This window comes from Zootoca vivipara, chromosome 3 (assembly GCF_965207765.1).
Source record: "Zootoca vivipara chromosome 3, rZooViv2.hap1.1, whole genome shotgun sequence".
Lineage (NCBI taxonomy): Eukaryota > Metazoa > Chordata > Lepidosauria > Squamata > Lacertidae > Zootoca > Zootoca vivipara.
In genome coordinates this window covers 2,912,911-2,937,412 of record NC_142586.1, presented here as the reverse complement: position 1 = coordinate 2,937,412, position 24,502 = coordinate 2,912,911, and the positions used below count along the sequence as shown (strand labels likewise).

Here is a 24,502-nt window from a genome sequence, read left to right as displayed (position 1 = left end):
CGCTTGTAGTACAGACTTTTAGTACTGACTACTGTTAGCTCAAAGTGCAAGTAGATAAATAGGTACCGCTACAGCGGGAAGGTAAACGGCGTTTCCATGCACAGCTCTGGTTCGCCAGAAGCGGCATTGTCATGCTGGCCACATGACCTGGAAGCTGTATGCTGGCTCCCTCGGTCAATAACACGAGATGAGCGCCGCAACCCCAGAGTTGGTCACAACTGGACCTAATGGTCAGGGGTCCCTTTACCTTTACCTTTCCTGTTAGCTCACAGAGGAAGGAGAACATCTCCTGATGCCATGTGGTAACTATTTTTGTTTGTTTGTTTGTTTGTTTGTTTGTTTGGTTGGTTGGTTGTCGTTTCAGGGCCTTTAAAAAGAAGGAATAGAAAACAGGATAACTACCTTCCTCCTGATTGAAAACTTCCCTGTGCTGTACCAAACACAGACTCTGACTTGTGCTTGTCCTAGCCAGCAATGAATCTCCAATTCACTATCCTTAAGTGTCCTCTTGCTCTATCTGCATCCCTGGTTTTGCTAAATTCTTACACTGAGATTCACTGTTAGTTCTCTCTATTTAGGAAAATCCCACAAGACAGGCCCAATCCTCATTGCCTGCAAGGTCTTCTCTTCTCAAACCTTTCTCTCAATTTATAGCAGCTGGAGCACAATCTGCAAGGGTTGTGCTCAAAAGTAAAAGCAGGGCCCAATTGCCTGTGGAAACAGATACAGTACTTTGCATCCATTGTACTGTAATATCTTAGCATGGGTGACAAAGCATTACCTGCCTGAAGCAGATGCGGCCCTAGCCCTAAGAAAGGTGTGTTAATATAGTTTGGGCAGTTTAAGTATGTAAACTGAGCACATTCAGCCTTTGTGTAATTTGTGTACATACTGTCCCTGACATTGCCTGTCATTTAAGTGCTTTTTAACAGATACACCTGATGTGTCTCATTCTCCCCCACCCCAGTTGATCCACCTGCACTTCCTTCCCACCCAACTGCAAATTTGTGCCCAACTGCACCCCCACCCCACTAGGTAGGAACTAGGTAGGTAGAAGTGCCACAGAGGCACACTCTCAGTTAAAGGTATATGGTAATAGCACATTGCTGACTTTAAAATAGCCACCTTGTGCAAAAAAGATACATGTAATTCTGTGACATTGTGCGTGGGAAGCTGAGAACATCACAGATAATACGTAGGATGGTGTTGTGATTTCCTCAGAGTAGGATCATCTGTTGCTTTTGCATAACAGCAAAATGTTCCCGGGTTAATATACTTGATATAGGTTTTGTGTTTGGCCTCAACCTCTAAAGCAGGGGTAGGTAATAGGACCTGGTCAACCCTCCACAGGCCACTTTGACAGGAGAGTGGGACTTCCCACCTGTCAGTCATGGGGCATCTTTTAATGTCGGGAGATTCAAGTTGCAAACTGTGTCTGCAAAGGAAGAATCCGTAGCACTCGCTCACGTGTGTGCCCCATTCTTCCTTTCCTCCTTCGCAACCCCAGCTTGAATGGCAAAAGACAATTCAATGTCAAACCAGGATGGACAAGTTAAGATAGGATTCCATCTTGCTTCTGGGCCCCTTTATGTCACTTAGGTGGGATTAAGCAGATCAAGAAGGCCACTGTGATAAAGTAACCACTTGGATCAGTTAGCATGGATGTTGCAGATTTCTCTCAGGTCCATGAATTTCCCAAAACAGGTTGAAGAGATTTAGCAGGAACAATTCTTAATGTAATGAACTGGCTATGGCAGCCCTTATAGGTTTTGGGGAGAGGGCAGTTCCCCAGCAAGAGGAGCACCTGTTTCCATTGCAGTGCGAAACCTCAGTCCCAGCGCACTGCTTGTTGCTTCAGGAGCTGGGCCAAGTGGTGTAGGCTCACAATTGTAATGAAGAACAAACACACTTGCAAAGTAGCTGCCAAGTCTTACAGGCTGTCCTGTCTTGTTGCTATGCTAGGGCTTTGCATTCTTTTCTTGCCCCCTCATATGTGTGTGCTCAGAGTCTGCCAGATTCTGAATTAAGCAGCAGAATTGTACTGAATTATCAACTTTTAAAAAACAACAGCATGGAAACTCAGTGTTGTCCATTAGGAATTAGGAATTCCTTTAAATAGATATGTGATTGAATTTCCCCTTGGCATATTGTTGTTGGCTGACAAAAGTGGGCCATGGGAGACTTTTTAGGTTCTAAAGATTTCAAATTAGTATGCTTCCAAAGGGAAGAGAGGGTGAATTTGTGCTACTGGTGTCAAAATGATACTTTCACTTCCACCTACTGCTGCTATCTTTTTAAACCTTGCCTACACTGGGTGAACTGAGGATGTTTCAACCTGAGCTGTACAAGATGAATGTAACTTTAAAGCTATGCCATACAAAGGTCTCTGAGGTGAGAGCATGCAGGATGTTTCTAAACAAAAGGAGTGTGTGTGTGTGTGTGTGTGTGTGTGTGTGAGAGAGAGAGAGAGAGAGAGAGAGAGAGAGAGAGAGAGAGAGAGAGGAGAGGAAGTTTAAAAGAGAAGGACTTTCCAGGGCAGTATTATGTGAACCAGATAATCAGAGAAGTAGAAATGCTTGGTGCAACTTTTTGAAAGTTAAAACTTTCAAGAAATGGAATTAATAGTGTCCAGTGTTGTGTAGTTCCATAAGCCAACCTCTCTTATCAAAGTGAAACCCTTGCATGTTGCATGCTTAGTTCTTATGCAGTCAAATAGAATTATGTGAGTGAAGCATAGCTGCCAAGTTTCCCTTTTCTCGCGAGGAAGCCTATTCAGCATAAGGGAATTTCCCTTTAAAAAAGGGAGAACTTGGCAGCTATGGAGCTTTTTTAAGGAGGCAAAGCACCAGTAAACAAGACAACCAATTCACTACACAATACCCTAGGCTCTGTGGTTTAACCCACAGCGCCACCCGCATCCCTAATTTATCCTAAGCCACTCCAATTTATGTCTTAACTTCTCCACCCTCCCCAGGAAATAATGAAAAAAGTTTGCCAAGGTTCTTGATCAGAGAAGTGGACTTTGAGATAAAGGAACTAACTAGGCTCATGTTTTCGCCTGATCAAGAAAACCATCCGTCAAAAGCACCAGTGAAATATGGTGAACTGATTGTGTTGGGGTAAGTATTTCTTATTAAAATGAGAACCAGTGGAAATGCATTTAACTCTGTGAAGAAAAGCAGTTTTACTTGTCACTATATGCAATGCAATTTGGACCTGTGAAGATTATTTCCACTGTCATTTTCTTCTTGCACCCTGACTTCAAGCTAAAGCCATCATACTAATGTTGGATGGCATTGTTAGTTAGAATATGCCCTCATGCTCTTACTGTTGTTCATGACTTTGGACATGATCCAACCACCACTAAACCTTTCCAAGCTCCATCTGTTCCAGCAGGAGAAATTTAACATGTATGTAAGCTTCTCACTGAAATCAATAAGGCTTAATGTTGGCTGTATTGTGTCATTTAAAGGTAAAGGTAAAGGGACCCCTGACCATTAGGTCCAGTCGTGACCGACTCTGGGGTTGCAGGCCTCATCTCGCGTTACTGGCCGAGCGAGCCGGCGTACAGCTTCCAGGTCATGTGGCCAGCATGACAAAGCCGCTTCTGGCGAACCAGAGCAGCACACAGAAACGCCGTTTACCTTCCCGCTGTAGCGATACCTGTTTATCTACTTGGACTTTGACATGCTTTCAAACTGCTAGGTTGGCAGGAGTTGGGACCAAGCAATGGGAGCTCACCCCGTAGCGGGGATTCGAACCGCCGACCTTCTGATCAGCAAACCCTAGGCTCTGTGGTTTAACCCACAGCGCCACCTGCATCCCAATGACCCGCATTGTGTCATTTATTTTGAAGGTGTTTGGTTTATGGTACATTAGGCTGGGACCAAGGTGGCGCTGTGGGTTAAACCACAGAGTCTAGGGCTTGCTGATCAGAAGGTCGGCAGTTCGAATCCCTGCAACGGGGTGAGCTCCCGTTGCTCGGTTCCAGCTCCTCGAAAGCACGTCAAAGTGCAAGTAGATAAATAGGGACCGCTCCGGCGGGAAAGTAAACGGCATTTCCGTGCACTGCTCTGATTCGCCAGAAGCAGCTTTGTCATGCTGGCCACATGACCCGGAAGCTGCCTGCGGACAAACGCCGGCTCCCTCGGCCTATAGAGCGAGATGAGCACCGCAACCCCAGAGTCGGACACGACTGGACCTGATGGTCAGGGGCCCCTTTACCCTTTACCTTACATTAGGCTATAAGTAACAGACTTGTCAGCAAGAGAGAGCATAGGCACTCAGCCTACCATTCAGTGCATTTCACATAAATTTTACATTTCTGCAATGATTTTTAGAAGGACCTCAGTGGATGTGTAGTACTATATCATCTCCCAATCAGTCTTCATGGGTGTTTTATATGTATATATTTAAATCATTTCCACCCCTATCATTCAAATGCACAAGTATTCTAAGAAAAAAATTAACAATTTAAAAATCAGTTACAAAATAATTAAAACACTAAAGCAGCAGTAGGTAAATAGCACTAAACAGCCAAATATCAGTAATACAGCAGCAGTAAAAGTTATTCCAAATATCCAAATACTTTTATTTTGGGTTGAGCATAAGACTCTTAAGCTCATGGTTGTGGGTTCGAGCCCCATGTTGGGCAAAGGATTCCTGCATTGCAGGGGGTTGGACTAGATGACCTCGTGGTTCATTCCAACTCTACAATTCTATGATTTTAAGAAGCCAGGATATCTCCACCTGCTCTGCATCCACTGCCCATTCATTTGGCAAACAATCAGTTGCAAACCAAATGCCTTCTTAAAAATGAAGATTTTTACTAGCTTTCAGAATGCCATTAAAGAGACGATAAGGTGTTCCTTTCTTGGGAGGGAATGTCAGCCATGGGGGGGGGAGCCCCTCTTTTTGTCCTAACCAGGTATACTGCAAGGGATTCTGGGTCACACAGAACGTTAGACAGGAGAGAAGGCATTCCTTCAGATATCCCAGTCTTTAAAATCTTTAATGGTTTAAGACGGGGATATCTGAAGGACTGCCTTCTCTCCTTTCTAACGTGATCACCATCAAGGGGAACCGGCACTTTGAATTGTTCCTGGAAATTGTTCCTACTGCAGCTGTTTAGGTTTGAAAAGCACATGCTTGATTTTAACAACTTGGCCATGGCATTCTTGGACTCTTCAAAGGCAGCTCCATGTATACAACATTACAGTAATCCAGATGTAATGGAGCTAGGGCCATGGCTAGCTCTGCATCTCCAAGAATGTGCACAGTTGGTGCCCAAGTCTCAGCTGGGCAAAGGCACTTCTGGTCTTGGCAGACACCTGGGCACCCACGGTCAAGGCCACATACAGAAAAATCCCCGTACTGCACACCTGCATTTTCAAGGAGAGTATAGCCCCATCCAACACAGGTTAAACCCCAATTACTGAATAAAAAAATTCCTTCAGTAGCACCTTAAAGACCAACTAAGTTTATATTTTAGTATGAGCTTTCGTGTGCATGCACACTTCTTCAGATACACTAGAAACAGAAGTGTCAGACCCTATATATATACAGAGGGTGGTGGGGGTGGGTGGGAATGGGAGATGGGCTGATGGGAGTGGTAAACCTGTAGATGGGTGTTAATGGCTGCTGATGGCTGCAATTAGTCCTGGGCTGAGGTGCTAAAGAAAGCTTGATCATGCATAATGAGATAAGAATCCGATATGAAAGGAAGACCTTTCATTGCCTACAGACAGCCACCCAATCTTAAACAACTCCTCACCCACAATAATACAACCACCAGACTTAACATGGACACTGGTACCAGAGCCTGCAATAAACCCAGATGCCAACTTTGCTGCCACATACACCCGGACAACATCATTACTGGCCCCAACAACATCCAACATACCATCTCAGGACTATTTAATTGCTCATCTTCTAACATTGTGTATGCCATCAAATGCCAACGGTGCCCTTCAGCTCTCTATATTGGACAAACAGGCCAAACCCTACGCCAAAGGATAAATGGACATAAATCTGACATCAGGAACCATAAGACTGAAAAACCAGTAGGAGAACACTTCAATCTCCCAGGACATTCTATACAAGATCTCAAAGCAGCTGTTTTATTACAGAGAAATTTCAGGAACAGACTGGAAAGGGAAGTTGCTGAATTGGAAATCATTACCAAGCTTAAAACCATGGAAGCACCTGGGATGAATAGAGATATCGGATTCTTATCTCATTATGTATGATCAAGCTTTCTTTAGCACCTCAGCCCAGGACTAATTGCAGCCATCAGCAGCCATTAACACCCATCTACAGGTTTACCACTCCCATCAGCCCATCTCCCATTCCCACCCACCCCCACCACCCTCTGTATATATATAGGGTCTGACACTTCTGTTTCTAGTGTATCTGAAGAAGTGTGCATGCACACGAAAGCTCATACCAAAATATAAACTTAGTTGGTCTTTAAGGTGCTACTGAAGGAATTTTTTTATTTTGCTTCGACTCAGACCAACACGGCTACCTACCTGTAACCCCAATTACTGAGTCAGTTCTACTGACTGTGACCAGGATTAAGCTTCTGTTGTTGTTGTTGTTTGTTTGTTTGTTTGTTTGCACACATCAATTCCTTTCAGCCATAAAGGCATAGATCACCACCACACTCAGTGTATCTACTTGGGTGATGCACAACTTTTTAAAAAAAACAACAGCACTACACTTTCTTTTTAAGATCTTTAATTCCACAGGTTTATGGTAATATGTCCAGATTAATTCAGAGGCAACCCATCCACAAATACCCTCTGTAATGTCTTCATTCACCCTTTTCCCGCAGGTACAATGGCTCTCTGCCAAATGGAGATCGAGGAAGAAGAAAAAGCAGATTTGCTTTATTTAAAAGAGCCAAAGCAAATGGGGTGAAACCTAGCACTGTGCACATTGCCTGTACGCCTCAGGCAGCAAAGGTAAGCTTGACTAATGAGCTATCGTCACCAAAGGCCAGCCTTTGTTTTGTTATATGGCATCGGCACTTGCAGCAAACTCTGATAATTAAGTTCACTGAAGTAATCCAATGCAAAGCCAGTTCTTTTGAAAAAGCTAATCTTGCTCATGGAAATGAAGACATTTTCAATAATATTATTTACACTTGCATCCTGCCCTTCTCCACTGAAGTCATGGAAGTGTACATGTATGTGAATACTGGACTTGGTCCTTGCAGCCACCCTGCCAAAGTAGGTTGGGCTGAGAACAGGAATGTCCTCAGATCCGCCTAGTGAGCTTCAGTGGTAGAGCATCTGCTTTGCATGTAGAGGTCCCTGGTTCAATGCTTAGCAAGCGCTGGGAAAACGCTCCTGTCTGAAACTCCTGGAGAGATTTGAATCTGAAGCTGACCAAAGTCCAAAGCTTTAACCACTGCAACCCACTGGCTCTTGAAAACGTTCACTCCTAAGAGTAAACATTTTCTCAAGCAGCACTGCTCAGTATTTCCCACATTCACGTAACATTTGTGGTGGGTTCTGTATGGGAAATGCAACAATGCATCTCATATTTTGAAGGGGTTCTGTCAGTGTTGGAGGGTCAGAGCTCATTTAAACTAGTACTGAGGTTAGGATAAGGCAATATTAGCAGGTAGTTTCTTTCCTTGGTCAATCTGTGGCCTTTGGCACTTGAGATGTGTGTTTTTCAGGACCCACCCTGTTTCTGTGACTGTAGTTTATTTTAACCGTTTTTAATTTCTGAATTTTGAATTGTTGTAACCAATCCTGGAACTCTTCCCCTCCCTCTTCTGGGCCACTTGTAGTTCCCCTTCCCTGGCTGCTCATGCTTTCCTAGGCCCTCCTATCTGGGCAGCCCCCACCCCACCCCCACCCCGTTTGTCTGTGGTGCTAAAGCAGCTCAGCCAACCACCACAAAATAAATGTTGTAATAGATATGACTTTTTATAATCAGCCAGTGGAAAATATGATTTATTTATTTATTGAGTGAAAGATGAACTGCAAAGAGTCAGTCCTTGAAGGAGGAAGGGTATTTCATGCTCCCTAGTTTGAAGCTCTCACAGTGGTCTGTGTCTGATCAGTTATAGACAACCAGGCGGCATCTTGCAAAACAAGTTACCATCATATTTACCAATTCCAGGCTGTCAATAGCACGCTTAATGTGCTTTGCTAATTTATTCCAACATGCACTGAATAAATTTCTATTTCCTTTTGTTTTCTAGCGTCTCCCATTTTGTCCAACTGACTTCCTGATCACCACAGGGTATTTAAGTAAAAAGGCCTGTTTGATAAAACTCCACTTTTCTTCCCCATGTCCCCAGTGGTAATAGCTGGAAGGATGGGGGAGGAAGCTCTGTCAGCCATCACCATCAGTGTCTCATCCTTTGTGACACTTAATCATCCTTAGGATCTTAATCACTCAGGGTGTCTAGGCCAGCATATGGCTAACAGTAGGCATGACTAATATGCTCATTCCATAGCAACATGTGATCTGTTGTGAAGCACTAAGTGGGACCAGTTGGGTCTGTTTTGTTGTATAGATCAGCCATGCAGTTTAAAAAAGGAGGGTTTGTAATTCATAGTTGTGAAGTGACACACCTGCACCTAATTAGCATCTCTTGAGTTCAGGCTTTCAGTGAACTCAACAGGAGGCTGCTAATGCTGGCTTCTAAATGTCTGCTTTATAGCTGGTACAAATTTATGCTTTATAGCTGGTATGTGCTGGTAGCGATGGAAGTCTCTCCATAGCATCTCCAGAAAGAGCTGGAACTTCTAGCAAAGGCAATATGTGTAGAGCACTCTTATGAATCTGTTTTCTCTGTTCTTCGTGTTCCAAAGCTGTGCTAGAGGAAGTGGGCGGGTTTTGTGCAGGGAGTATTTCATTCCATAGTTGCTCAAAATGGACTTACCTTGTAGCACTTCATCAGCACTCATTAAAACAGGGAATGAAGAACCTGCCACTCTTTTTTGGGGTGGAGGGACTAGGTTACAACTCCCAGCATCCCTATTGACCATGTTGCCTGTGACTGCTGGAAGGGGGGCTCCAACAACATCAGGGGGTAGCAGGTTATGAAACTATCAAGAACAAGGTCTTCAGGATGGTTAGATTTCACGAATTTAGATACTCTCCTTCTTCTTCTATCATTCGTAACCAAGTGAGATTGTCTTCCATGAACACGGTCTTAATAGCGAGTCTGTAAGTGACTGTAGAGGCCAATTCTGGATCCACACATCCTTCCACAGTGGGGAGATAGGTTTCCGTGCAGGAGTTGATCACGGTGAGGGTTTGCCAAGTGTGCCTTCCTCTCTTTCATCCTGAGTTTGAGCGTCTTCAAAGTCCATGACACCTTTGGTAAAGGCTGTTCTCCAATTGGAGCACTTGCAGGCCAGTGTTTCCCAGTTGTCTGTGTTTATACTACATTTTTTTAGATTTATCTTGAGAGAGTCTTTAACAAACTTCTTTTGTTGACCACCAGCATTACCCTTTCCATTTTTTAAGTTTGGAATTGAGTAGTTGCTTTGGAAGAAAATAATCAGGCATCCGAGCAACATGACCAGTCCAATGAATGAAGTTGATGTTGCTTCTTTCAGTACACTGGCATTAGTCTGCCTTTCTTCCCAAGTAATGTGTAAAATTTGAAGATTTCGGCAGGTATCCCATCAGGTCCGCTGACTTTGTTGTTTCTCATTTGCTTAATAGCTGTACAAAACTCTCCCAGATTTCGAGATACTGTAAGCTCATCTTGGTTTGTGTTGTTGTTGTTGTTTTTGCAGAATTTGTGAGAGGACCTCAGCAGCTACGGGGGAGTTGCGGTTAAGGAGATGCTGGTAATGTTCTTTCTAGAGCAGTGCAATAGCTTCTTTATCCTTTGGAAGTGTGATGCCATCTGTTGAGTGTAGAGGGCATATGCCATGATTTGTCGCCCATAGATGGTCTTTGTGGCTTTAAAGAAACTCCGTGCATCATGAGTGTCAGCTAAGTGCTGGATCTCTTGAACTTTTTTTTATCCACTAGGCGTTTTTTACTTCTCTGGTTCTTCTTTGTGCCACTAAGAAAAAAACCTTTGCCAGATCTGAAAGGCCTTCCTTTTCTTGTGAATAATGCGTTGAATCTCATGGTCATTCTCATCAAACCAGTCCTGGTGTTTCTTGGTTTGGTATCCAATGGTTTGTTCACAGGCTGCAGTAATGGATGTTTTTTGCTTGGTCCATTGTTCTTCAATGTTATCAGGGTCCTTAAGAGTCATTTGGTAGCAGTCCCGCTTAATGGGATCTTGAAGGGCTTGAGTGTTCATTTTGCGCCTTGGTTTCCTTCCTTGAAGCCTGCATTGAGGTATAATATGTGATGTTGAGTACGTCTGAACTCTCATCTCTCTGTCATCTTCAGTTAACTTAGGGTTGTGCTCATTGCTGTTTTAAGAAAGTAACCAAGAAATGTGCTTAACATACTCAGAGTGGTGACTTTAAAGCACTGCATTGTTTGAACTGTGCACAGGCATGTCTATTTGTACCCTTTCTTTGAACGGTTAGTTTTAAAAGATTACAAGAAAACCGAAGTAAAGGTTAAGCCTGGTACAAAGCAGAGCACATGTGGACTTTCTCCCCCAATAGCCCTTGCCTTCATTCATTTATTTAAACTATTTATTTACCTGTTGGCTTTTTCACTAAAAAGAGAAAGTGCAAAGCAGCTCACTAAAACCCATGTGATAATATTAACAGGTAAATTGCATCCAAGTATTTTTAAAAATACAGTGCCAAAAAATAATCAGGAGACTGAAGGCTGCTGCCACAATGATCAGTATAACAGCAATTGGTAAAAATAATGATTTAACTGCCATTGAAGCAGATGAATTCTCTGAGGTTAGCAGAGTGTTTCCACCGCTTATAAAAGCAAACCTTCTGGTTGTTTTGCTTGGCTGTGCTGGAGCAGAATGCAACCATGCACAGCAATTTAACATAGCATGAGCCCAGCCCACTTCTCTGATACACAGTGCATGGGCGTAAACAGGGGGGCAGAGGGGGCAGCTGCCCCCCGAAGCAGTGGGGAAGCTGTGCAGCCTTCCCTTTCCCTCAGCTGCTGGCGTGTTTTATTCAGGGGCGGAGCAAGCATGGGGTGGCGGTAAGCCCTGGGCACCGCCCTGGGCACCGCCCTGAAGAGGGTGTCTGTCGGGGCTGCAGCCCCACCCCGCGCCTCTGCATCTCCAGCTACAAACTCCAGGTAAGAAGCTTGCTCAGCGCGGGCTTTATACCTGGAGTTTGAAACTGGGGTGGGGGGGCGCTGAGCGCTGCGGTCTCCTTCTGAGCTAAAAATCACACTCCCCTTTTAAACCATCCCTTTCCCCTTCCAGGACCCTTGTAGCAGCCTCAGCGGCGATCTCCCTCTCAGCTAAAATCACTCCCCCCCCTGTTTAATATCCTTTCCCCCTTCCAGGACCCTTCAGCAACGATCTCCTTGAGCTGAAATCACTCTCCCCCTGTTTAACGGCACTTCCGGTTCGTCGCGGCGGTGAGAAGGATGCAGGGACTTCGCGTGCTGAGGTCCCTGGCTTCTCGGAGGGGGGGGAAGTCCGCAGAGCGAGCGGACTCCCCGTAAAAGCATCGGATAGAGAGTTCCGATGACTTAGGCGTCCAGCGGCTGCTCCGTTTGGCGGATCCCCCGCCGCCCGAGAGCTCAATAGAGCGATCGTGAGCCGGCGGGGTTGAACCGCGGGAGCCATTTTGGGCCACATCTTACCTCCGGGAGGCGAAGCTCCGAGTCCTGACCCGGCAAGCGGCGGATTCTTCCGATTTAAATTAAAGATTGCCAAAGAAGTAAGTGGAACTTTGATCTGGATTCTAAATTTGCCGATTGGAAAAATAGGAGAGACTTTAAAGTAACGGAAGTCGGTCTCTTCCTAATGGGAAACTGGGAGGCGATTTAAAAAAAAAAAAACCTAAGCCGAACAACGAAAGAATTTGGAGTTGTGGACCCGAGAGGGAAAAAAAGACTTTTTTGGAACCATCTCAGCCCCCGAGTCCGGCACCCCTTGAGGCACAGCGGCATTAAGGGGAAGAGTGTTTTGACAGCTGTCAAAAGCTGCCAAACTGTCAAAAGACCGGGTGGATTGATTGCATTGTTGAACAGCTAAAAATTGTTTGAAAACGTGATAGAACTATTTAAATTGGAAGTAAGAACGGATTTGGGATTGAGTTATGAACTAAGGAAAAGAACAGCCAAAATGGAGTCGATCGTCTGAGAAAGGAATTTTCCAGTACCCATTGTTCCCTACCCCCTGTTTATCTGCGGTTACAAGAAGTATGAAAACAAAGCTTTCTCGAGCCTTCCAGGAGACTGTGTTGAACTATTTGCTGTCATGGGAAGACTTTTACAAGGAACGGCAACATCTCAACTTATCACCAGTCGAGACTGAAGTCCAAATCCAGGACTTAGAGGATAATTTAGATTTGGAGATTGCTGAATCTGAGACTGTGTGTGAGGAGAAACAATTGGATGAAAGGATTGAAGAGGACTTGGACTATGACAAATTTGTTTGGGATGAAGCAAAATATGATTTCCAAAAGGAAGAAAAACAAGCAGAAGAAGAAGATGAGAGGCAAAGGAACTTTAAAGACTAATGGAATTAAAGATCCTGGAGGGGTTAAAATGTGGAGTGGTGTTTTTGAGGGATGGGAAGGATAGGGACAGGGGGGGGCAAAGGTCTGGAGATGGATTTGGGAAAGAATGGGTGTGGGGTAAAAACTTTAGTTAAAAGGTATTGTTTTGGTTTTTGAAAGACGGTTTTCGAAATCTTGGCATGATAATGGAAACGCTGAACCAATTGGGGGAAAAAGACTTAGGGAGAGGAGATGGAATGTAAAAAAGAAAGGGAAAAAAGTTATGTTTTCTTAAGGGAGCATAAGAATGGTTTGGGAAAGAATTTTTAAGTTATTGTAAATTTTTGTAAGTTAAGTGAGGTGTTTAGGCAAGAAAGCTGCCTACCCCCCTCTCCTTATTCTGAGGCACTCAGTGGCAGGGGGTGCCCAGATGGGTGAGGAGGAAATGGAACCTTGGAAGTGCTGTGCCCTGCGGGTTCCTCTTGTGGCAGGAGGGGACCTGTGGGAGGGCAGCATGAAAAAGGAGGAGGATTGAGTTAATATTATAAGATTAAGATTTGAAACTGAGTTGGAAAATTCGCCACAAGTAATCAGAATTTGTTAGGAAAACCATGAGGAAGACTATCGAGGGAGTCGCAATTAAAATGTTAAAATAACAAGAACTGGGAAGTTTCAACTTTTCCCAATTTTCTTTTTCTTTTTTTTTCTTTTTTGTTTGTGGTGTTGTGTGATTATGAAAGAGTTGGGGGATGCAAATCCCCATAACTCCTTCCTCCCTGTTCTCTCAGTGGCAGGGGGGGGATAGGGGGGGAGGAGGGAGGGGGGAAGCTGAACTCAACTCACAATTGGACCCCTTTGATTCTTAAAGCACACGGGTTCCACTGGTGGCAGAAGTGGACCGGTGGGTGGAGGGAAAATGAAGGGACAGTGCTATATTGTATGTTTTGTTTGTGTCTGTCTTTTTTGAAAATCAATAAAAATCTTTTTTTTTAAAAAAAAGAAATCACTCTCCCCCTGTTTAACATCCTTTTCCCCTTCCGGGACCCTTTAGCAGCGATCCCCTGATGAGAGCCGAGGTAAAGGCTTTAAAATATTCCTTTTTGCAAGTCCCGTCCTGATAAGATCGCCCTGTCGGGATAGGCTGAAATTGCAATCTTATCTCGAGCTTGACTCACCCCCATCTCCTCTTGCATTAGGAAGCTTCATCTTGAGGGACTTTTGCAAATATTGGTGGTGGGTGTTTTTTTATTTTTAAAGGGGAGGGGGCTTGGGAGAGGGTCTTCCTTAGGAAATTTCTTGGAGGGGGGGAGTTGAGGGGCTCTGACCATGGTTAGGTTATAACTATCTGTTCCTGGGAGATTTGGTGCCTTAAAAATACCTGCCTCTGAGTGTCTGCAGAGTGGATTCTGGTACTCATCATTTATATCCTGATGAGCTGTTGTCCCCGGAGGAGGAATAACAGAAAAAGGAAGTGAGAAGATTATATCTTTTGAACTAAGTGGGTGTAGACTTGTGAGTTTCACAGCACTCTTCATCAAGGAAAATGCTTTCGCATGTGCATTGTTGAGGCATTGAGATTTGTATTTGTGGCCTTTGGAGGTGTGGACAGTTGAAGTGCATGCTGTGGATGTGATGCTCATTGAATGAGGATCCTCTGCATTTGATAGTGTCCGATACAGAGAATTGTGTTGCTGGAAATCACTGGAAGTGAGGCCCCTGTGAAAATGTATCCACATGCAAGGTGCAGGAGTAAGCTCACTGCTGATAATGGGTTCCCAACCAGGTGAAGACTTATGTGAAAGTTGGAAGCTTGCATGGGCCATGCTTGGACCAATCATGGACGTTTTCCCTATTTTACGTCTCCTACTTGGTCATTTCTTAGTAACTATTCCTGCATCTGGAAAAAAGGAAATAGTTTCTGTTTCGCTTGACTATTTTTTAAAAAAATAGTTTTTTTTAAGGTACATGTTACAAAATACCAACTCTCCCCCACTTTTGTTTTCTCTTTTTGCAGTTGTTTAATAAAACTGTATTTTTTAAAAGGTGCATTTTAATACTCTGCTGCTAGGTATTAATACTCTGCGTGGTCCATGGGGTCACGAAGAGTTGGACACGACTAAACTACTAAACAACATATAGAGATATAGAGGGCTAGAAGGGACCCCTCAAAGGTCATCTGGTCCAACCAGTCTCAAGGTGCTTAACATTTAAATTAATTGCAATGTCATTAAAAAGGCATTTCTAAGGCAGGCACACACATAGTCCTAAATCGGAAACTAATACTGAAAGTTGGGGTCCTGTCATTTAATCTTTGCTGGAGAAGAACACCCCCTTCACTTCTTAAGTTCCTCTGCTTTGGTTCCATTTGTTTGTTTGTTTTCTCTACCATACTGATAAATTTGCCCAAGTTCTGTATTTCCCCCAACATGCTAAGTTTCATCCTTTTCTTCTTGTATGACAAAAATGGTTCATTTTAAAACCTTTAAATAATATTTTATTATTATTATTGTTGTTGTTATAGTAACATTTTCTCTCTGGTCTTCCTCTTTCATTGTCTGAAATTATCGCTTCCTACCAGAGTTCTTTTGCTTCCTTTATTTAAGAGGTCATTTCGTTTTATTGTTCTGTTGCATTTCATATCATAAGAACACAACAGAACCCTACTCAGAACAGAGCCCATTGGGTCTGAAAACCAAGCCTTACGTTGGGGGCATCATATGCCTGTTTAGCTGGGAGAAGAGTAGACTGTGCAGTGATATGATAGCCATCTTCAAATATCTGAAGGGCTGTCACATGGAGGATAGAGCAAGCTTGTTTTCTGCTGTTCCAGAACCAAAACCAATGGCTTCAAGTTAGAAGAAAGGCAGTGGATTCTCCTTCTTTAACAGGTTTTTACACAGAGGTTGGGTGGCCATCTGTCTTTAGCTGTGATTCCAACATTGCAGGGGGTCAGACTAGATGACGCTTTTGGGGACCCTCCCAACTATTATTTTAGTCCAGCATCCTGTTACCCATAGTGGGTCATGGTAGATGCTTCTAGAAAGCCGACAACAGAGCATTAAGCCCCTCCCCTTCCGCCCCTTGGCCCCGCCCCTGAACAACCATGGCTTTCACACACACACCCCACTAATTTTGATCCTGGCTACGCCCCTGACACAGTGTAAGGAGAGGGGTGTATCATAGTCTTCCTGGATGGTAGCAGCAATGACAAAAAGTTTGGGTAGCGATGAAAGTACGGCTTGCATTAGAGGTGGGAAATTTGGGCTCCAGCTCTTGCTGGGCTACAACTCCTGTAGTTCCTGACCTTTGGCTGTGCTGGCTGGAGCTGATAGGAATGGGAATCCCACAACACCTGCGGGGCCTCTGGTTCTCCAGCCCTGGTTCAAATGAATCTTCCCATGGTTGCTCCAAAATATCAGCTGCCTTCATTACAGACAAAAGGAAGAAGAGGCATTGTCATGCTGAGACATATCATTGGCCAGGTGATATTGCAGAATCACTGCCCTGGCAGGCTGCATGTGTGTGAGTAAGCGAGACAAAATGCTGGTAATAAGCATGAAATTAAAAGAGAAGTATGCAGTTAGCATGTATTAAGAAAGTCGTGACATTACTAATTATTATTATGTCAGAGCTCTTGGCCAAATACTGAGAACTTGAGATATCAGAAGGTTTTAGCAGTAATAGTGGAAGTTATGGTTATGGTCATATTGGTTATGCTGAAATCATATACTGAAGTATTTCTCTCCTAACCTAGGTCATTCGAAAGTTGAGATAGAGTACTGCAGTTTCATTGTGACCTGTAAAACATTTATTTGAAATAGTGAGACTTGGAAATCATAACTGTGTGTGTGTTTTGAACCTTTCTTTGATTGCCCTATCAACAAAGTCCTCTCTGTAGTTCACATAGTATTAAAACAATAGACATTTAAAACATTAACAATTAATCATTCAAAATTCTGCTTAAAACCAGCTTTATTCTTGCAGGAGTGTGCTCTGTTAGGATGAAGAATTGCTCTTGCTAATCTATTTTATCTGTCTGGTTTATCATAATCAAAAATACACTTTTTCTTTTCCACAGGCAATAAGCAACAAGGACCAGCATAGTATATCCTACACCTTATCTCGAGTTCAAACAGTGGTGGTTGAATATACACATGACAGCAACACAGACATGTTTCAGGTATATAAAGTATGCTTGAGTTACAGATCACCCCGGGATTAACACTGCTGTCACCATCGGAACTTGTTCTCATGTTGAAAGAAGCAACTCTAGTTGCAGTAACATGAAAAAATAAGGTTTTTATTTTGCTTGCCCAGGCCATTAACGCTAATAGCACCAGCAACTCAACAACCCTGAGAAAAGTAAAACTAGAAAAGACCTTTGGGGGTTTATTGGCTAATGGAGATGGGAAGGAAGTCCCTATAAAAGAGACTCAGGGTTTTGTTCTCCTCTTTTCCACAGGCAGCCAGAGTAAACATTTTTTTAAGGGCCAAGTAATTTGATCTTTCTCTTCCTTTCTTGCGTATCACCCTCCACCACCACCCCCTACTATAAAGGAATTTCTAGTAGTAAAGAAATGTTTGTCTCAGCTGAAAACAATCACTACATGTTAATGAAAAGCTGTATTGCGGGTACAGTGAACTATTTCTAGAGAGAATGCTCTTCAAACTTGAGTTTTGTTCAAATTTCTGATCTGGATTAAATTTAATGATTTTTGCTCAAAGCTCTATTAATATTCTATTACTATAGTGGCATCCAAAATATACTACTCTTCTGTCTTACCTTCCTAGGACTTTTACATTGCAGTTTTTGTAAGTTATAATGTGGACCACAGGCACTTTTAAATTCAGATCCAAGAAAAATAGCTGCAGCAGGGAGAGGGCAAAAAGTACAGTGTCAGTTCAAACTGTCCTATTGTGGCATGAATCTTCATATCCAGTGTGCCTGCTTTCCCCAAGCTGGTGCCCTCCAGATGTTGTGTTGCCCCACTGGCCCCAGCCAGCATAGCCAATAACCTGGGATGATGAAAGCCGTAGTCCAAAACATCTGAAAGACACCAGGTTGAGGAAAGCTGAGCTGTGAGCTGTCGGGAAAAGGCCCTGGCCTGTCACAGGAGCACAAAATTAAGCAGCTGCTGTAAATGGATTCTCTTGAACACAGTGTTTCTGTTCATGGAATACACTGGCAAGCCACATACTGTACCTGATCCTGATGAGACTGTTTTTTTGTCAGGCAGGGAACACAAAAGAAACACCATAAACAATCTGAAGAATCAAAGTGGTAAAGCTTTTTCCCTGAAATTTACCAGTTCAGCCTGCATGTGGCAGTTGCATGCCTCAAATGATCCCCTACAAGAAAATCAGGTGGAAAATGAGCACACCAAGGAATTCTAGTCCAGCCTTCACCCCAACATAATCCATTTTTATCTGTAGGAACTTTAATCTTCCAACATATCATAGCCTGAAACAAAGCAACCTTGTAAAAAGCATTGCTGCTTGAAGCACTTCATCTCAGTGGCTTGCAGAAGGTCTCAAGTTTGTCTGAAACTGGAGAGTTGCTGCCACCCAATGTAGACAGTACTGAGCTAAGTGGACCAATGATTTTTCTCAGTCTAAGGCAGTTCTTTTGTCCCTATGTTGATACTTTTGATAGTATCAATTGGCCCAGGAACACAGTCCAGGTGAGTGGCCAAAGGTTATCACAGTAGCAGGAGAGGTCAGCTGCAGTTGCTGTTTGACATGATGGGCTGAGGGTGTGTTGGGATTCTAGACAGGACAGAGTGAAACACTCCTGAGGGCGTTCTTATTCTCTGGGTGACTGCCCATATTATCCAGGCATTTTCTCCTTTGTTCTCAGTCTGTTCTGTCTCAAGTCTGTCTGAGTATATAGGAGTCTGAGTCTGAGAGAGAGTTAGTTTTGGTTCTGTAAGAGAGATAAGAGCTAGCTTCAGTTGGTTTTTCTGTTGCTTTATGCTTCTAAATAAAGACTTATTAGAATAGAAGCATTGGTGTCAGTTGTTATTTGAGACACCACAACTGAGACACAGACAATTGCCATCGTCCTTGCTGTGCTGGAACTCTGCTACGTTTGAAGAGAATTGAAGTGTGCCTGAGCGCATTTGGAAGAGTGCTGGGCAGCCATAAACATCAGACAAGGTTGTAAATCGAGCTGATTATCCTGCCGGCGTGGGTCAAAAGGTTTTTATGACCCACAACCTTAAAATACCACAACAGGGTGTAAAAACACTTTGCCTGTGTTCCTTCGGGTGTGGACCGATGTGTAGAACCCTTGGCTCTTGATCACTTCAAAACAGGGCAAATAAAAGTGCCATCTTTGGTGCTTTGGAAATGGGGGTGGGTTTGACAGAAATGAGGCTGTCACTTTGACCGAGGGCGATAAAAAACAACGTTTAAGATGTGCTGGTTCCAATAGCTGCTTAAACAATTTATTTTTATTTATTTATTAAACCTGTTCATTCCCCAAGGCAACCTAAAGTGACTTACAAACAAGCAAACCAACAAACAAAACAATAAAGCCCACATAGATACATTAAAACCCATTTGGACCCATTTCAGTAACTACTCAACAGCTATGCTGTGTGAGAGTCTGCTGTGCTACATCCTTTTAATACCCCCCCCCTTTTTAAGGGGCATTAATGTTTTGGTTTCGCAGAAGCTCTTGATAAAACCTGAAAAGTGTTGCTTGCTTTACCTAATAGGGGATTCTTGGGTTGCAGCCAAGAGCCGCCAGCAACCCATTGTTTTCAGCCATTAAAAAAGGTGTGAGGCTATCTGTGTTTATGTTGGAACTGAGTAGCTTATCTGTGTTCTGACCATATGCGTGTGGAAAGAACATTAATAATTTCAGGCTAACATTTTCCCAACAATGTGGTGGGGATGTGTCCAGGGTCTCAGAGTGAACAATACATGTGCTCTCTGATTCATCACAGCAAGGGCATTAATTGAAGAACTGCTGCTGGAATGTAACTTTGGATTCACAACCCAGTGCAAAAAAACCACACATTGAACTTGACAATACATACTACTGTTCTATAACTTTGATGCAAGATATCAGCGTCTTAGGTCTGTGCTTCTGCTGTAGAGTATTGTGCTGAAGTAGAACTCTCTTCAGGGGGCATCTCCCCTCCCCTACATTTTTTGGCAGTAGTTCTCAGCCATATTAGAATGCCTGCATTGGGAATTTCTGCATGCTTTCTTCAATGAATAGATGGATAGTATTGTTTCCCATTGCTCCAAAGATCTCGAGGGGCTGTTCTTTGAGTCTGGCTTACAGTACTAAAGCATTAAAAGTCAAATGATTAAGATAGGGTAGCATGCTTGAGGCTTAGGGCAGGGGTGAAATATTAATTGTTGACTTTCGCTAGAGTACTTTGTATCTAAATCTATTCTCCATTTTGTTTTTGTCAGATTGGACGATCAACAGAGAGCCCCATAGACTTCGTAGTGACAGATACTGTTCCTGGAAGCCAGAGCAATTCAGAGACTCAGTCTGTTCAGAGCACTATCTCAAGGTTTGCTTGCAGAATCATATGTGAACGAAATCCTCCTTTTACAGCAAGAATATATGCTGCTGGCTTTGACTCCTCCAAAAACATCTTTCTAGGGGTAAGGGGGCTGCTGCCTTCTGCTGCTCAGTGCAGGTTTAAACATATTAGCTTGCTTTTCAACTGATCTGCAAAGAACCAATGGATAAAAGCTGTTTTGTTGATGTTTCCCCCTATAGGAGAAAGCTGCCAAGTGGAAGACTTTGGATGGGCAAATGGATGGATTAACCACAAATGGGGTTCTTGTTATGCATCCTCGCAATGGATTCACCGAAGACTCCAAGCCAGGAGTATGGAGGGAGATATCTGTATGTGGGAATGTGTTCAGTCTCCGTGAAACAAGATCTGCTCAGCAGAGGGGGAAAATGGTAAGTCTGAGAAAATAGCAAGTTTGCCAGACAGCTGTAAACAGTGTGTGTGAAGATGTCATGCTACATTTTGAGTCCATTACCCTATTTCCAAGAGGATCTAATCCACTACTAGATATTTGCAGAATGAGGATCTATGTTAGTATGAGCACCTTGCATTTAGTCCCAAGAGCTGTTAAGTTAATATTGATGCTTTTCTGTGTGAAACGAAAGGTGAGGTACAAAAGATATTCTTTGCAAACACTCCTGCAACTACTGTCTTGTTTTCCAAGTGTCGGCCTCCTCCCATCCTTCCTGCCATCTTTCAAATTTAGAATATAGTTCCTTTTTCAGTATCTGCTACCTGGAACTTTATACAATCCTATATAATGCAAGCAGAAACCTAGATTGGTACCTATTATCTTACATAAGAAATATATTGCCAATGGTCATGCATTTTAAATTTCCAGTAATGCCACAGAAAAATGCTTCATGCCATGCTGGAAGCACTGTGGGAAATTATAAATTGTGACTAGACTCTGTTGCCTGAAACATTGTAGAATTCCAGGCCGGGGTGGGGTGGGGTGTAAAGCTTGGGGCATTTTTGGTGAGGCCAGAGATTCCCCCAGTGGAAATGTTGACAGAACGGAGCATGCTGGCCAGTTTTAGCCATCAAGATACAGTTTTAAAATCCATAAAATCAAGAAAATCCATAAAATCAGTTTTCAAAAAGTTTTAAAACAAAACAGTTGTGGGCTATTCTGCAATGGGTTTTTTAAAAAAAAGCTATTGAAACCAAGACTTTCTTTCGTTATGAAGTTGCTTCAAGTAGCCAGTTATAGAACAAACTCCATTTTCCTAACCCCAGTCTTTTATTTCTGTGCTTAGTTAAAGCCAGTGTTTATACTGTGTGTTTCAAGAGTTTCAAAAGTTTTAAAGCTCTTCTTGTGCATCATTTTGGCAAAAGGAACTTTAATCTAGAATAGGGGCCAGCCATGTGACTTTTTATTTCAGGCTCAGATACTAAACAATTGTTAATAGTTGGTAATTTGAGTTGGCCATCATTGGCAAAGTGATGGTTATAAAGCCCATTCAGAGGAACAGTGTTGCTAGTATCAGATGTGGCTACAGTGTTCTGGTCTCCTTACCATTTTTATTTTTTAAATCAAGCATAGGCAAACACTGCCCTCCAGATGTTTTGGGACTACAACTCCCATCATCCCTGACCACTGGTCCTGTTAGCTAGGGATGATGGGAGTGGTAGTCCCAAAACATCTGGAGGGCCGAGTTTGCCTATGCCTGTTTTAAATGAAGTGCCTCAGCCTTAAATATTAAGTAAGTCATTAAGTATTAAGTCATCGTTTGTGAAATTTGTATTTGTTTCCAGGTTGAAAACGAAACAAACCAACTTCAGGATGGTTCGTTGATTGACCTCTGTGGAGCAACATTACTGTGGCGCACTGCAGAAGGCCTTTCGCGCACTCCCACCGTGAAGCACTTGGAAGCTCTAAGACAGGAAATAAATGCTGCTAGACCTCAGTGCCCTGTGGGCTTTAACACACTAGCCTTTCCTAGTATGAAGAGGAAAGATGTTGTAGATGAAAAGCAACCCTGGGTTTACCTGAACTGTGGCCACGTCCATGGCTACCACAACTGGGGTAACAAAGAAGAGAGAGATGGGAAGGACCGGGAATGCCCCATGTGCCGATCTGTTGGCCCTTATGTGCCGCTCTGGCTTGGATGTGAAGCTGGATTTTATGTGGATGCTGGCCCTCCAACTCACGCATTCAGCCCATGTGGACATGTGTGCTCAGAAAAGACAACTGCCTATTGGTCCCAAATACCTCTTCCTCATGGTACCCACACTTTTCATGCAGCCTGTCCATTCTGCGCACATCAGCTTTCTGGTGAACAAGGCTACATCAGACTTATTTTCCAAGGACCGCTTGACTAACTCGTGTTATCTGAGAGCTGCATTTAAATAACATAAGCTAAAAGATTCTAATTTCAAATGAACTGCTGTCTTAAATTCAACTCTATTTCGTTCTCTGGGCTTTTACAGTTTACTTTGAGATGAAGAATACTTATTATTTAAGTGGTGAATTCCTCTAGATAATGGATGAAGCTGGTTATGTAGAAAAGATTGGTGGTGGATAGCTGGAGCAGACTGAAGATAGTTCCTAGCCCATCATTTTTGAGATGGAAAAGATAATGTTCTTTGCCTTCAATGTAAATGATTTGAATAACATGCCTTTAATATCTAAAATTTGTCTTTTTAAAAAGTATATAATTGAGGGGGTGAAAGTGATCAGTTCAAAAGGATATGAGTTTACAGCTTGGATACAAACATGTAAGATAGAGCAACATGTATAGTAACTCCTTTTTCTTTTTATCTTACTATGAAACATTATCCTAGGTGACTTGGATAGAGTAGCATGGTAGTTGTGTGTTGCATCCATTGACTGGATGTGTAGATTAGTTCTGGATCAGGAAAGGGTAGGAGATGGGAATATGATAGATGAGCTTGCTTTATTTTGTAAAAGACTAAATCAATATTGAGTTGGTAGAAAAGCAGCAGGTTTTAAAACATAACTAAAGCAAATTAAATTGATGTGCTTTTTGAAGTGCTTAACTACATGTTGGGTTACTTGATAAAAACCCTTGTTTTTTCTTTCTCTTTCTCTGTCTGGTAGAACTGTAACAAAATGAACTGGTCACATAACATTTACCTGATACTTGGAATATGCAATTTGCCCTCAATGAAGTTCTTTTCTCCCTCCATGTTATATATTATGTATTTGGTTTGTTTTTTTCTTGCCTTGTTTTTTGCATTTGCAGCACTGAAGGGTTTATGCTTATTTAAATAAAAAAGAAAACACCAAGGTATACAAGGAGTTCCGTTTTCTTCCTCCATTGGGAGAAACAAAAGAGAGCCAGGAAGTGCGTTAGACAGGTTCTGTACATTAGATTAGGAACTGATACTGGAGCACATTAGGATACCATGGAGATGTACGGTATTTGTGTACATGTTCATACATACTGTACCATTGCAAAAGGCCATAGTCAATTCATTTTCCCTCCCTAAAATGGAAATTAATTGAGGTGATGTATTCCGGCATTTTATGGGAAGAAAAATATAACCCAGGATGATTATTCCCATGTTGCAATATGAATACATCTCTGCACATATATGCATGCATGTATTTAAATATTTATAAACCATACATTCACAAAAATATAGCAAGGTAGTATACATCATACACAATTACAATATCAGCAAATACTGGTTGGTAAAACAAATTCGCATAGCGAAGGCCTATCTGAATAACACATAAGATTTCTGCATTGCAATATATTTGTATTCAAAGTATTTAAGATGTGGCTAGAACCCGTGTGAGTAGCTTTGCCAGAAGGTTCACAAGAGTCACCAGCCTTCCAAAAAACAAACAGATAGGACTTGCCCTGAAGGGAAGCTTTTAGGCTTGTATCCAGTGCAGCACTAAGCAAGCAAGCTTCCCTTCAGGGAGGAAAGTCCCCCTAAGCAAGAGCCAACCCTTTCACTAACAGGGCACTTACCGTACTTAGAGTTGCAGTGAATACAAGTCAAAAGCCACTTCTGTTTTTTCAAACATTTCTGTGACTTCAGAAAATGAGTTAAAAACAGCTGCATTGGAATTACATTCAAATCAAAGCAAAAGGAATAGAAATAAATGTGGGAAATCGTTTTCCCACCATGGGTTAACTTTCAAGGGACACAAAGGGACACACAGAAAAATCATGGCTACAGTTGCATAGAAAGAATCCTTTTAACCTTGACTCCCCTTCATAGATCCTACCTATCCAATAAGCAGCCTTGCACAATCTTCTATCTAATGCAAAAGGCAGTTTCCCAGTTGTGATGACTTAATAATCCTGGCTGAATGCAGCTGCCATATATATTTGCCACAAGTGGCTCTGGATGATATAGCAATTCAGGGGTTGAGCTATTTATGAAATGAAT

At 42.7% G+C, this 24,502-nt stretch overlaps 1 protein-coding gene across 3 annotated transcripts in view; it reads left to right on the top strand.

The window, feature by feature from the left end:
• PELI1 (pellino E3 ubiquitin protein ligase 1) overlaps positions 1 to 23,388 on the top strand; it is a 53,183-nt gene extending 29,795 nt beyond the window's left edge. For all 3 annotated transcript variants that reach the window (XM_035102541.3, XM_088667089.1, XM_088667087.1), the window contains 6 exons: positions 2,975 to 3,119; positions 6,836 to 6,965; positions 16,669 to 16,770; positions 20,019 to 20,216; positions 20,335 to 20,523; positions 21,890 to 23,388. In XM_035102541.3, the coding sequence (XP_034958432.3) occupies positions 3,049 to 3,119; positions 6,836 to 6,965; positions 16,669 to 16,770; positions 20,019 to 20,216; positions 20,335 to 20,523; positions 21,890 to 22,456 (1,257 nt within the window). In that variant the 5' untranslated portion in view covers positions 2,975 to 3,048 and the 3' untranslated portion in view covers positions 22,457 to 23,388. The remainder of the gene's footprint in view (positions 1 to 2,974; positions 3,120 to 6,835; positions 6,966 to 16,668; positions 16,771 to 20,018; positions 20,217 to 20,334; positions 20,524 to 21,889) is intronic.
• Positions 23,389 to 24,502: the final 1,114 nt, after the last annotated feature.